Raw genomic sequence first — 15,669 nt, forward strand, 5'->3', positions numbered from 1 at the left:
CCAAGCTCAAGGTCCAAACCTCCAAAATGTTCAGGAAGCCTTCAGTGCCTGAGGGTCTTCAGAAGCCCTTCTTGCCCTCAGCATCTTCTCAAATCCGCATTCCGATACCTGGTTTCCATGAGCCAGTCCCCAGCAGTCCGTGTGGGTCTTCGAGTTCAAATCACCAGGAGCCCACAGCCCGTAAGAGTCCTTCGACTGCAAGTCAGCAGCTGCCCACAGCCTGAGATTGTCCTTCGGCCGCTGAGCCCCTCACTGGTCTGCTGCCATGGTCAGCTTCCCTGTAGGGTCATCTGCCATGTTTCATTTGCACAAAGTGCAGTGTTCTTCCCATTTCTGGCGCTCTGCGCCTGTCTCATGCTCCTCCAAAGTCTGCAACCCCTTGTGATATGATGTCCAGCATAGGTGCTGCCAATTTGGGCACAGACCTCCGTGGTTGCAGGATTTAAAAAATATTATTCGCTCCTTTAACAGGCCATTTAAAGCCTGTGTGGAGCTTTTGGTATGAGGACTAGGCAGTATGACCCTGTACAGCAGCATTGTGTCTCTGCTCCCTGCTCTCTCGAGCCCACACCAGAGGCAGTAGTGCCATTACAGAAGCTCTGGCAGGGTGACCATTATTTTTCCCTTTCACTAACTAGAACTATTTTTTGTGTCATCTGCAAATTTATTGACCAGCTTATCCACATTTTTGGGTGAACAATTGGGTAAGTAGAGTTGAGTTCATGGCCAGATCAGCCATCATATTGAATGGCAGATCACACTCATCAGGCCAGATGGTTTATTCCTGCTCCTATTTCTTACGCTTAATATACTGTAATAGATTCGCGCTAATCTTTAGTTTAATGTGAAACTATATTTCTCATATATAAATGTCTTACTCTCTGTATTCTTAGTTATGGGCTGGTACAGTGTCACACACAGGTCACAGCACATTTATAGAGAATCCTTGTTTTCAAAGAAGAGAGTTCATTCTAGGAGTGGATGTGTCTGGGAAGGACATGTCTAATGGATTTCAAGTGGGTCTTAATTACACAAGAACTGCTGAAGGAATTCATCTGTTTTTAATCAAAGCCACGTAAGCTTCTTGAACAGAGATGAGGTGAGAGGTTGTTATGGACATGGAATGGTTTTGAAAAAGGAACAGAATTTTAATAGAAATAAAACTGATGGTCATGTGGTATCCAAGAATTTGGACTCACCTTGTTGATGATGTAACACTCAACTGATTTGGAGAAATATATTAACAAATTCAGACATTTTTAGTTCAGTTCAGTTTGGAGTTGACAGAACTCAAAACCCTGTGACATAGGGGTTGAAACCTTGTGAAAGACAGGGTTGAGTTACAGTTACCAGATTTAGTGCTGTTGTGTGTTACTTCTGGGGAAAGGGGAACACAGACTCAGAGGCTTTTGAAATAAGGAAGATCATTTTGCTGTCTCTTTGGAAAAGAGAACAGATTTCTACTGGGTCTATTTTTGTGTATTGCCACTTCGTTTAACCCTTGTCTGGTATGTGACTTCATAATGGAAGAAGAAAACCAGATTTGTTTAACCATTGACTGGATTTATGAATACATTGTAGAAGAAAATAGCTGCATGTGAGTAAAGCAACCTGAAGATATGTTTAAAAGTGCTTTATAATTATTTCTGAACTGAGAATTTAAGACCTTCAAGCAAGACTAAAATGATGCTGAACTTTTAAGAATTGACTTTTCAGAGTGGGAATTTAATTACATACACACACACACACACATTTAGATTTGTGCATAGTGGGGTTAAATTTAGAGGTAAATACAAAATGCTATGTTATTAATAGTTTAATTAAAAAAACTATTATGTTGAATCTACCATTGTCTGGTGAATTTTCCTTTGCTGTTCCTTTGTTAGTGCTAACAAAGTCTCCTTTGTCCCCCCCAAAAAATTGAAAGGGTTGTTAGTTCGTAACAGTTCATAGTTGTTTTCAAGATCTCAGAACTTTAGGCATATTGTCACCTACTTATTTGCATTCAGAAGTTAATGAGGACAGTTAACTAATTAATGATTATGAGTATGGCAAGGGAGAAATGGTCCATGGTAAATCTGGTTCTTACATATTTGATTTACTCAGTCATTTTGGCCCTCAGTGTGAATGGCATTGGACACGAAGAATGCCACAAAGCTATCACTTTTCTCCAATTAATGGTTCCTAATAATCCTTGAGCATCAATAAGAGAGAAAGCAACAAGCAGAGAAATGTAGAATCAGAACAGTGGAAATGTAATATTTTAACAGTGTGTTATTATAAATTAAAAACACAAAGCTGGAGAAACTCAGCAGGTCAAAAGGGCCCTTTATATAAAAAAGGTAAAAATACATAACCGATGCTTCGGGCTTGAGTCCTTCATTAAGATATGAGAAAATATTGGCATGGATCCAAATAAAAGAGTAGGGGGGAAGGAGTGGTTGTGAGGCAGGAGGTGATAAGTGGAGAAGGGAGGGAGGGGACAGCAGAGATCAAGGGGAGGATGGATGGCTAGGTGAAGGGAGGGGGAATGGAGGGAGGAGAACTGTAAAGGGAGAGGAATGGGGGAGGGGGAAGAGGAGAGCAGGTTAGCAGAAATCAGAAAAGTCAATGTTAATGCCATCTGGTTGGAGAGTGCCCAGATAGAAAATCAGGGGTTGTTCCTCCAATTTGCAGGTGGTCCAGGTGGGACAGTAAATAAGGCGCAAATTAGGAGATCGTTTCACTGAGCATCATTGCTCCATCCTCCAGCCAAATGGCATTAACATCAACTTTTCTGATTTCTGCTAACCTGCTCTCCTCTTCCTTATTCGTCTCCCCTTTCCAATTCTCTTCCCTCTTTTCCCCTACCCATCCCTACTCCTCTTGATCACTGCTGTCCCCTCCTTCCCTCCCTCCCTTCTCCACCTATTACCTCCTGGCTTTACCACCCCCCCACTCTTTTGTTCGGACACCTGCTTTCATTTTTCCATACTTTGATGAAGGGCTTTAACCCAAAACATCAGTCATGTATTTTTACTGTTGCTATATAAAGGACTTGACCTGCTGAATTTCCCCAGCTTTGTGTTTTTACTTCAACTATGGTATCAGCTAATTTTTGTGTTTTACCGCTATTATGATTTGTTCAATTAAAGTCAAAAGAGAACGTGGTTTTGTAGTGATTCTACAGCTAGTTCTGTTGCAGAAAGATCATTAAAAATTCTATCAACTAATGTCTCTCCATGATATATACAGAAATATGTGAACAAATGAGGTTATGGGTATGTTTTCTCCTTTTATTCTTGGATATCGTTAAATATTGGATGATTTACTACAGCAAAAAGCAGATTATGAATGTTTGTATCAAAAACAGAAAGGACAAGGTTTTCCCTGAAAAAGCTCCATCATGGAAAACACCTAACAACAAATTGTATCAAAAGGTTTGCTTCCTAAATAAATTATGTGGGATTATGATAGAAAACTTTAAGATAATTTCACATTTGCAGTTTCACGAAGGAAGTTGAATTTAGCATGTTTAATCATATAATGATTCTCTCACGTTAACCATATAACCATATAACCACTTACAGCACAGAACAGGCCAGTTCGGCCCTACTAGTCTATGCCGTAACAAATCCCCACCCTCCTAGTCCCACTGACCAGCATCCGGTCCATACTCCTCCAGTCCTCTCCTATCCATGTAACTATCCAGTCTTTCCTTAAATGTAACCAATGAACCTGCCTTGACCACGTCTGTCGGAAGCTCATTCCACATCCCTACCACCCTTTGTGTAAAGAAATTTCCCCTCATGTTCCCCTTATAATGTTCCCCCTTCAATCTTAAACCATGCCCTCTAGTTTGAATCTCTCCCACTCTTAATTGAAAAAGCCTATCCACGTTTACTCAGTCTGTCCCTTTTAAAATCTTAAACACCTCTATCAAGTCCCCTCTCTCAATCTTCTACGCTCCAGAGAAAAAAGCCCCAATCTGCACAACCTTTCCCTGTAACTCAAACCTTGAAATCCTGTCAACATTCTCGTGAACCTTCTCTGCATTCTATCTATTTTGTTTGTATCTTTCCTATAATTTGGTGACCAAAACTGTACACAGTACTCCAAATTTGGCCTCACCAATGCCTTGTACAATTTCATCATAACCTCCCTACTCTTGAATTCAATACTCCGATTTATGAAGGCCAACATTCCAAATGCCTTCTTCACCACACCATCTACCTGAGTATCAGCCTTGAGGGTACTATTTACCACAACTCCTAAATCCCTTTGTTGCTCTCCACATCTCAATAGTTTACCATTTAATGCATATGTCCTATTTAGATTTGCCTTTCCAAAATGTAACACCTCACACTTATCTGTATTAAATTCCATCAGCCATTTCTCAGCCCACATCTCCAGCCTTCCTAAATCACCTTTTAATCTACTGTAATCTTCCTCACTGTCCACAACACCACCAATCTTTGTATCATCCACAAACTTGCTTATCCAATTCTCCACCCCTACTTCCAGATCGTTAATATATATAACAAACAATAGTGGACCCAGGACCGATCTCTGAGAAACTCCACTAGTCACTGGCCTCCAATTGGACAAACAATTTTCTACCACTACTCTCTGATACCTCCCATCCAACCACTGCTGAATCCATTTCACTACCTCCTCATTTATACCTAATGCCTCCACCTTTTTTCCTAACCTCATGTGGGGAACTTTGTCAAAAGCTTTACTAAAGTCTAAATAGACAACATCCACAGCTTCCCCTTCATCAACCTTTTTTGTAACCACCTCGAAAAACTCAATCAGGTTTGTCAAGCATGATCTACCCCTGACAAAACCATGCTGATTACTCCCTAGCAATCCCTGTACCTCCAAATATTTGTAAATACCATCCCTCAGAACATTTTCCATCAACTTGCCCACCACAGACGTCAGACTCACGGGCCTATAATTCCCAGGTTTACATTTAGACCCTTTCTTAAACAGCGGAACCACATGCGCCACCCTCCAATCCTTTGGCACTACCCCCGTGGCCAGTGATATCCTAAATATCTCTGTTAATGGCCCCACTATCTGTCCACTAGCCTCCCTGAGTGTCCTTGGGAATATTTTGTCCGGTCCTGGAGATTTATCCACCTTTATCTTTTTCAACACAGCCATCACTACCCCCTCGGTTATCCTTATATGCTTCATGACCTCCCCACTATTTTTCTTTACCTCAACTGGTTCAATATTTTTTTTCCCTAGTGAATACCGAGGCAAAGAAATCATTCAAAATTTCCCCCATTTCCTCTGACTTCTCACTCAGCCTACTCTCACTATCTACAAGGGGTCCAATTTTATCCCTCACTAATCTTTTACTTTTAATGTACTTATAGAAACCCTTTGGATTTATTTTTACTCTGTCTGCCAAAGCCTCTTCGTGCCTTTTTTTGGCCTTTCTAATTTCTTTCTTAAGATTCCTTCTACACTCCTTGTCGTCCTCCTTCAAATTGTCAGCTCTCTGTTCTTTATACCTCTTGTACACCTCCCTTTTTCTCCTAACCAAATTTCCAATATTCCTCGAAAACCAAGCCTCCCTATGACTTCCAGCCTTTCCTTTCATCCTCACTGGGACATAACTACTCTGTACCCTCAAAATTTCTTTTTTGAATATCCTCCATTTTTCATTTACACCCTCACCTGAAAATATCCTGTCCCACTCAATACTCCCCAAATCCCTTCTTATTCCTTCAAAATTTGCTCTTCTCCAATCCAGAACCTCAACTTTAGGCCCTTCCTTGATCTTCCCTAAAACTACCTTAAAACTAACAGAATTATGATCACTAGACCCAATTGGATCTCAACATTAATGTCTGATACCTGACCTAGCTCGTTCCCTAACAGGAGATCCAGTATTACACTTTCCCGTGTCGGTTCTTCTACTAATTGATTCAGAAAACAATCTTGAACACATTTAACGAACTCTAGCCCATCCAGCCCTCTAACTATCCCAATCAATGTGAGGGAAGTTAAAATCTCCCATGATCACTACCTTATGATTCTCACACATATACGTTATCTCTCTACACATTTGTTCCTCTAGTTTTCTTGACCCATTTGGAGGTCTGTAATACACCCCTATTAGCACCCTCATGTCTCCTTCACCCCTCAATTCCACCCAAACAGCCTCACTGGATGATCCCTCCAGACCATCTTGCCACCTCATGGCAGTAATGTCCTCCTTAACAAGCAGAGCAACTCTTCCCCCTTTTTTACCCCCTGATCTATCACATCTAAAACAAATGTATCCTGAAGCGTTAAGTTGCGAGTTCTGCCCCTCTTGTAGCCAGGTCTCACTAATTACCACAATATCGTGACCCCAAGTATCTGTCCATGCTCTAAGCTCATCTACCTTGTTCACTATGCTTCTTGCATTAAAATATATGCATTTCAGAGAATGATCCTCACATACATTCTCTTTTCTACCTTCTACCCTAATCTCCATCCTACCTTTGTTATAATTTTTATCCTTATCTAGGTGGCCATGCTCCCTTGACACTGCTCTCACACTCTGTTCCCCACCTCCCTGCCAAACTAGTTTAAACCTTCCCCCACAGATCTAGCAAATCTGCTTGCCAGCACATTGGTCCCCCTCCAGTTCAAGTGGAGTCCGTCCCTTTTGTACTGGTCCGACCTTCCCCAGAAGAGATCCCAATGATCAGAAATCTTATCCCTTGCCTCCTGCACCATCTTTTTAGCCACGCATTCATCCTCCACATCCTTCTATTTCTACCCTCACTAGCGCGTGGCACCGGCAGCAATCCAAAGATTACTACCTTGGAGGTCCTGTTTTTTAACTTCCTACCTAATTCCACATAATCCTGTTTCAGGACCTCATCCCCACTTCTAGCTAAGTCATTGGTCCCCACATGGACCATGACTTCTGGCTGTTCTCCTTCCCCTTGCAGAATGCTATGTACTCGATCAGAGATATCCCTGACCCTGGCACCAGGGAGGCAACATACCAACCTGGATCCCCGATCTCGTCCCACAAACCTTCTATCTGTCCCTCTGACTAACGAGTCCCCAACTACAAGTATCCTGTTCTTATCCCTCCTTCCCTTCTGAACCTCAGGGGCAGCCCCGTGCCAGAGACCTGACCCCTACGACTCGTCCCTGATAGGTTGTTCCGCCCCCAGCAGTATCCACATTGACTGCACGTGTTGCACAACAGATGTGAGGAGCCCAGAGTTTGTCTTGGTCACCAATTTTACAACTGAAGTAGAGCTCATAGGCTTTCTTAATAAGTGCAGTCATGCTGCGTATTTGAACCTTAACCCTATATTCATCACAAATGTAACAGGATGCATTCCAGCAGTTTAGATATTGACAAGACATTTCTGCTGTATTGAATCTTCTGAAGACAATAACTGCTATTGCAAAGTACACACACTAAGCTCTTGCCTGAATAACATGTGTTCAATCTACATCAATGTAACACACTGCATCTGTATTTGTGAGCTGTTTATTGCTTGTCTGCACCTATCCTGAGTAAGCATGCCTAGGCCTAAGACAACATTTGCAAAGCACCTGCATTGAATTATTGCTTGGAGTGACCAAATCAGTCTATGGTCCTTATTTTCAGAAGGATGTGGAAGCTATGGAAAAGAGGCAGAAAAGATTTATCAGGGTGTTGCCTGGATTGGAAAATAAGTCTAATGAGGCAAGGTTAGCAGAGCTGGGACTTTTCTTTTTGGATCAAGGAAGGATGAGAGGAGACTTAATCGAAGTCTACAAGATTATGAGAGACATAGATGACATAGATAGGGTGGACAGCCAATGCATGTTTCCCAGGGCAGGAATAGCAGACACCAGAGGACATCTGTACAAAGTGAAGGGAGGGATGTTTAGGGGTAATTTTTTTTTACATAGAGAGTTGTGGGTGCCTGTAATACCTTGCAAAGGATGGTGGTGGAGACTGAATTGAAGAAAGGCACATGGGTGGAAGAAAAATAGAGGGTTACAGGGGAGGGTTTAGTATTTTTTAAAAGAATATATGGATTGGCATAACTTCGAGGGCTGAAGGACCTGTACTGTGCTATGTTGTTCTATGATTCTATAAGGAACATTTTAAGGTGATCAGCAGGCCAAAATCCATAAAATACACCCAAAACTGTTCAGGAAGCAAAATCTTCATTATCTTGGTTTTCTCTCTGTGATGTCCACCAAGAATTCAATAGTCAAGAACAAGAGGTAGCAATCTGCTGCATGTTTTCTGTGCTCATCAACATTTTAAGGAAATCTGGGCACAGACAATGCAAACAAAAACCAAACCAAGGTACATCCTCCACGACCACCTGTTTTTAAGATTCTCAACCAAAGTTTCTATTTAAGGCTTTCTTAAATTTAACTTTTCCATGTGATCTCCTCCATTAATCACAACCGAATTTCAACAGTGAGATTCAAAACAGTTGTTTAAGAATCATTTACAGTGTCACAGTTATTGCCAACAACAGTTACAAATAAAAGCTATATTATTTTTAAAACAGCTGAGATTTAAGAAAAAAAGTTAATGAATACTCCTTTCCACACCTACCTATTTCAGTCATTGTTACTCCAGGAGTCAGTTGACCATTTGTAAAAGAGCTATACGTAAACAAGTTTGGTACAGGTGTGAGTTCATAAATAGGCTCTTGCTTTATTTGCTTGATTCCAGCCATGTCTATTCCGGACTGATCCGGTGAAGGTTGAGCAGAATCTACACTGTAATATCCATTAGCTCCCTCAGATTGTACTTTTGGCAGATCGATTACATGTCCATTTGCGTAAGTGCCACCAATTTCGTTGTTCAGGTCTGTCAAGCCATTGCTGATGCTGTTTGTGTAGACACGGGCAAGGGCCTCTGCCTCACCGCTCTGCTGCTGCCGTTGTTCTTGTAACCTCTGTTGGTGCTTTTGGACCTCGGCGTACAAACTGTCACGCTGCTTCTTGGACATTCTCCCAAATTTTACAGCTGTGAGCAGAAATGAAGAGAAAGTTTCCTTAAATAAATTGCAACTGGAAGACTACTTTGTTTTCCAAGCATCATATTCTCACGGGAACTATACACAAAATACTAAAATCTTTGACTTTTACACCTTAACAGTCGTTAATCTGTCCTCTTCAGTTTGTTCAATTTTCAAGATGTGGATGTTACTGGAAAGGTCACTGTTTGCTGCCCTTTCCTAACTACTCTTGAACTGAATGTATTCCTAGGACATTTCAGATGGCCTTTAAAAGTCAACCACGTTGGTGAGCCTGGAGTCATATAGGGCAAAGATGGCAGGTTTTGACCCCTGCAGAACATTAGTGAATCATCTTTTTTCACTAATCTGGTTGCTTGAGGTCTTCATTACTTACGTTTATCATCTTCAAAATGGTACTTTATTAAGTGAATTTAAATTTCACAGCTGCCAATGGTAGGAATTGAACTCTGGGTCTCTGCATTTTTAAATCAGGTAATTTAACTCCTGCACGACTACTGTACTTAGTATTACAAAGGACTTCTAGTACAGAGAACTAATTCATGGTTGTTTAACAGAAATCTCCCATGCTATTCGATTTCATGCTATCAGCTATTACTTTTAGATACAGGTGGTTCCCGACTTACAACCATAATTGGGACGGACATGCGGTCGTAACTTGAATTGGTCGTAAGTTGGGCTCACCGCCCACCCACGATTGCACTAGACCATAAAGAAATTTTTAAAATTAACAAATGAATCTTTAATGAAGAATGTACACATATGTACAGAACAGTATCTTTAATAAAGATACTCCCAAATCACCATATGAACTTGTGATATATGTACAGGTGATATATAATAAATATATAATAAACTCATTGGACTTGGGTATTGGGCTACCGTGGGGAGTGGGGACTTCAGGGATGCTGCTGGGAGTGTGAACCACTGTATACAGTATTTTTAATACAAAATATGTACTTCTACAGTAGATTTAATAAAGATCTTTAAAATTAAATATTTGGTCGTACGTGCAGGTGGGCGTAACTCAAGTAGGTCGGAAGTCGAGGACTACCTGTACATGTGCTTATCCACTTCCCTATAAGATGCAATATCACTGGCTCTGGATCACCTTGACAACATAGCTTGTACATTAGGCCAGTCCTCATTGACTGCAGCTCAAGCTTCCACACCATTATTCCATCAGTCAACAAACTCCAAACCCTGGGCTTCTGTAACTGGATCCTTGACTTTCTCATCGCAAGACCACAATCAGGACGAATTGGAAACAAAATCTCCTCCTCACTATCAACACAGGTGCATTACCTTGCTTAGCCCATTGCACTACTCACTCTACACCCATGACTGTTTGGCTAGACACAATTCAAATGCTATCTCCAAATTTACCGATGACACCACAGTTGCTGACAGAATCACAGACGGCAATAAGGAAGCGAACAGGAGGGAGATAGATCAGCTCATTGAGTGGTGCCACAACAACAACCTTTCACTTAGGGTTAGCAAAACCAAGGAGATGATTGTGGACTTCAGGACGAAATCAAGAGAACACGAATCAGTTCTCATAGTCTCAGTAGTGGAAAGGGTCAGGAACATCAAATTCATGGGTGTTAACATCTCTGAGGATCTGTGCTAGAGCCTCCATGTCAATGCAATAATGAAGAAGGCTCACCAGCGGCTATACTTTCAAACTGAGTCGTTTAAGGAGATTTGTTATGTTATCAAAGACTCTTGAAAGCTTCTAAGAATGTGCCATGGAGAGCATTCTGTCTGGATGCATCATTGTGTGGTAAGGAGGTGCCAATGCTCAGGACAGGAAAAAAATTCCAGAGGGTTGTTCACTTGGCCTGTAACAGCACGGGATCAGTTTTCGCTCCACTGCAAGGACATCTGCAAGAGGTGGTGTCCTAAGAACCCCCACCACCCAGCCCATGCCCCCTTCACTTCGCTACTATCAGAAAAAAGGTAGAGGAGCCTGAAGAGAGCTCTCAGGGCATAAGAACAGCTTCTTTCCCTCTGCCATCAGATTTCTGAGTGAACATGAACCACAGACACAACCTCACCTTGTCTTTTTCTTTTTCTTGCACTATTTTTATAGTGCCAGAAAACAATGAATTTTGTGACGAGTTTATGACGATAAATTCTGATTTTTATTTTGTTGTTCACTTCAAGTATTGTACATAATATCAAGGTTTGCATTCTAGCAACTTGTGCTATGGATTTGCAAGCATTTTATTATGACCAAGTGTATACTCGGACATTATTGGAAGTTAGAGTAAAAACTATTGAGGCCTAATAGAGATAGTTGCATCATTGTTCGCCGCAAATGAAGTACTGGAAGACTGGAGGGTGGTTCATGTTGTACCTTTAGTTAAAAAAAGGCTGGAAGTGCAAATCAGAGTGAAGGTGGAAGGATGGCTTTCGGAATGGAGGCCTGTCATCAGTGGTGTGCTGCAGGGCTCGGTACTGAGTTCCCAACATTTGTCACCCAAATCGTTAAGGCAATTAAGATGGTGAGAAGGTTTGCAGATGACATTAAAATATACTGTATAGTGGACGGTGAGGAATATTGTCTAAGTGTACAACAGTCCTGGAGTAGCTGGGAAAGTAGGCCAAATAATGGCAGATGGAATTTAACTCAGATAAATGTGAGCTGATGCATTGCAGTAAATCAAAGCAAAGTATAACTTGGATAATAAATGGTAGGAGCCTCGAAAGTGTTGTAAAACAAATAAACTTGCGGGGTAGAGGTACAGTTTCATGAATATTGCAACACAGGTAGAAATAGTGGTTAAAAAAAAGGGGAAAAGGGGACTGAGTACAGAAGTTGGAACATTACGTTGCAACTGTAAGGATGTTAGTGATACCACATCTGCATGCAATACCGATTGCCCAATTATAGGAAAGAGCAGGAAAGAATGTAGGAAAGATTCAAAAGGATGTGACCAGAACTGGTAGGGATTCAATTATAAAGAGAGGCTAGATAGATTGGAACTGCAGCCTGAGGGATGATATTATGAGAAGTTATGTAAATCATAGCAGGCAAAGATATGGTAAATAGCCATGGGATCCTCAGCTCTGAATAAAATTAAAAGGCACACATTTAGGGTGAGAGGGGGAAAAGTTTAAAAAGAAACCAGAGGGTCAACTTTTTCAGATTGTGGTGGGTATGTGGAATAAAGTGCCAAAGGAAGTGGTGGAGGTGAGTACATTTGGAATATTTAAAAGATATTTAGACAAGGATAGGAAATGTTTAGAGCAATTTTGGCCAAATGCAGTCAAATGGGACAAACTTAGGTAGACAACTAGGTGAGTGTGAACAAGTTGAGCAAAAGGTCCCTTTCCGTGCTGTAAAACTCTGTGACTCAATGCGAGGTAGATTTATTGAACTAGAAGTTGGCATTCTGGCAGACACTGGCATCAGAATAGAACGTTGGGTACCATTTGTTAAAGAAGATTAAATAACTTTGAGCACAAAGATCTCTTTGAATGATGGACACCAGAAATTATACAGAAACATGGACACATGGAGTTTAGCCAAGTTACAAGAAAGTTCACGAGAAGGCGGAAAACAAAAGTTAAAATTTAAAACTGCCTTTATCTATCCCAGAGCCCAAGACCACATGTTGTGCCCATAGTTGTCCATTGGTGCATTCAAAACAATTATTTCAGGCTTAAAACTTCCCCACAAGTTCATCCGAATACCCGTGCTGCAACTCAAAAGCAAACTTCTGCGGATGTTAAAATCGGGAAATAAAAAAACACACACACAGAAACAGTAACAATACTTAACAGTTCAGCAGCATTCTGTTCAGAGATCAAGAAGTAAAGTTTCGAAGTCAAGGACCTTTCATAAGGGATGAGAAAATACAGAAATTAAACCAGTTTTCAGAGAAAAGGGGGAGGTACAGGGAGAATTAAAGGGAGTATTTGAAAAAGGCTGGAGAATATGGTGGTATTAACTGAGGAAGAATACAGAACGTGAGAAACAAAAAAAAAGAGCAGAACCAGGACCGTCAGCCTCTTGAGTTTACCCTGCTATTCACTAAAATTATAAGTGATCATATCTTGGTCTTAACACCACTTCCTTGTGCTTTCACCATACCCCTTGACTATCTTGTCTATCACCATCCATATCGAACATCAGACCCACATCTATATTGATGCATGAATAGGAAGGGAATGGAGGGATAATTTTAATTTGATTTGAGCATCATGTTTGGCACAACCATGTGGGTCAAAGAGTCTGCTCCTCTGCTGCTTTGTTCTATATTGATTGCTGCCTAGGGTTGAGTATTCCAGAATCATGATCCTGAGAAGGAAGATACTCATCTCAGCTTAAGCACTAATTCTGAAATGACACCCTCCTCCCCATAGCTCTAAGTACTGCCCTCCTTTCTAATTAGGGGAAATTATTCTCTCAGCAGCCACCTTGTCAATCCCCCTCAGAATGTCATGTTCTACAAGATCACCTCTTTTTCTTCAAGACTCCAATCAGTATAGATGTTAGTCTTCCTTTATATTGCAAGCCCTTCATCCTAGGCATCAACCGAAAGAACCTTCGATGGATTGTTTCCAATGCAAGCATACCCTTCAAGAAGGAGACAGGAAACAGCGCCCACCATCAGTTTGCATCAAAATCTTTCTGCTTTTACACTAGACCACTTCCAATAAACCCAACAATTAATCAGCCTTCCTATTTAATTTCTGAGCCTGCATTTCAACCCCTTATATCTCATTAATGGAACCCCTTTATAGGATATATGTATTACAATTTATTATAGCATTCTTCATTTCAACATCATCTTGCTTTATCATTCTTTCCTTTAATGTGAATAGTCTCAAATTTTCCTACATCACACTCCATTTGCCAACTTCATGCTCATTCATTTAATCTATTCACAATCCTTTTCAGGACCCTTAGACCCAAAGAATACTACAGCACAGAAACAGGCCCTTCTCGTCTTTATTTGCCTAGTCCCACTGCCCGACACCCAGTTGATAACCTCTCCCATCCATGTACCTGTCCAAATTCTTCTTAAATGTTAAAATTAAGCCTGTATTCACTATTTCAGCTGACAGCTCATTCTACATTCCCACAACTCTGTGTGAATAAGTTCCCCCTCATGTTTCCCCCTATTCTTTTACCCTTTCACTCTTAACTCACGTCCTCTAGTTTGTAGCTTACCTTCCCTCAGTGGGAAAAGCCTATCTACATTTATTCTGTCTATCCCCCTCATAATTTTAAATACTGCAATCAAATCTCCCCTCATTCTTCTATGCTTCAGGAAATAAAATTTTCTGTTTAACCTTTCCCTGTAACTCAGTTCCTGAAGTCCAGGCAATATCTTAGTAAACCTTCTCCTGCACTCTTTCTATCCTATTGATATCTTACCTGCAGTTAGGTGACCAAAACTGCACATAATACTCTAAATTTGGCTCACTAAATATATCATACAACTTTACCATAACATCTCAACTCCTATACTCAATATTTTGATTTATGAAGGCCAATATGCCAAAAGCTCTCTTTACAACCCTATCCACCTGTGATGCTAATTTCAGGGAATTATGTATCTGTATTCCCAGGTTCCTCTGTTCTACCGCACTCCTGAGTGCCCTACCATTTACGGTATATGAAATTTCTTGGTTTGTCCTTCCAAAATGCAAAACCTCACACTTGTCTGCATTAAATTCCATCTGCCATTTTTCAGTCCATTTTTCCAGCTGGTCCAGATCCCTCTACAAGTTTTGGAAACCTTTTTCACTGTCCGCAACACCTCCTATCTTAGTGTCATATGCAAACATACTAATCCAATTGACCACATCATCCAGATCATTGATATAGATGACAAACAACAATGGTCCCAGTACCGATCCCTGGGTCACACCACTAGTCACAGGCCTCCAGTCTGAGAAGCAATCATCCACCAATACTCCCTGGTTTCTCCCGTCCACCTATTGTCAAATCCAGTTCGCTACTCTCCTGTGATCTTATCACTTGATAATCCACCTGTCTTTGCATCAGCAATACATTTGGCTACAGTACATTTTTTGGTCCTTTCATCCAATTCATTCATAAAGTTTGGAAAGAGTTGAGGTCCCAGTGCTGTTTCCTATGTAACTCCACTGATTATTGATTGTCAACCCAAAAATTACCTTGCTCCAGATTCTTTTCTTTCAGTTAGCAATTCTTCCATCCATGCCATTTTGTTGTCCTTTCCACATTCTCTCTTAATTTCTGAGGTAACTTTTTATGTTTTATTTTGTAGAATGACTTCTGAAAATCCAAAGACGTACACTTACTTCCTCAGGGGTTTGTGGAGGTTTGGTATGACACCAGAAACACTGGCAAATTTCTACAGAGGAAAGTGTGCTGACCGGTTGCATCATGGTATGATATGGGGACACCAATACCCCTGAGCGTAAAGCCCAACAAAAGGTTATGGTCACAGCCCAGGACATCACAGGCAAAATTCTCCCCACTATTGAGTACATCGACAGGAATGCTGCTATCAGAGAGCAGCAGCAATCATCAAAGACCCACTCCACTCAGCACATGCTCTGTTCTCGCTGCTGGCATCAGGAAAAAGGTATAGGTGCCACAAGACTCACACCACCAGGAACAGCTGCTACCCCTCCATGATCAGACTCCTCAATGACAAAGTCAATCAGA

At 41.1% G+C, this 15,669-nt stretch overlaps 1 protein-coding gene across 1 annotated transcript in view; it reads right to left on the reverse strand.

The window, feature by feature from the left end:
• Nucleotides 1-15,669, reverse strand: part of rorb (RAR-related orphan receptor B) — a 106,367-nt gene that overhangs the window by 53,274 nt on the left and 37,424 nt on the right. Inside the window, exon 5 of the mRNA XM_069896554.1 lies at nucleotides 8,570-8,986. Coding sequence (XP_069752655.1) covers nucleotides 8,570-8,986 — 417 coding nt within the window. The remainder of the gene's footprint in view (nucleotides 1-8,569; nucleotides 8,987-15,669) is intronic.

This window comes from Narcine bancroftii, chromosome 1 (genome assembly GCF_036971445.1).
Source record: "Narcine bancroftii isolate sNarBan1 chromosome 1, sNarBan1.hap1, whole genome shotgun sequence".
In the NCBI taxonomy this organism is placed as follows: Eukaryota; Metazoa; Chordata; class Chondrichthyes; order Torpediniformes; family Narcinidae; genus Narcine; species Narcine bancroftii.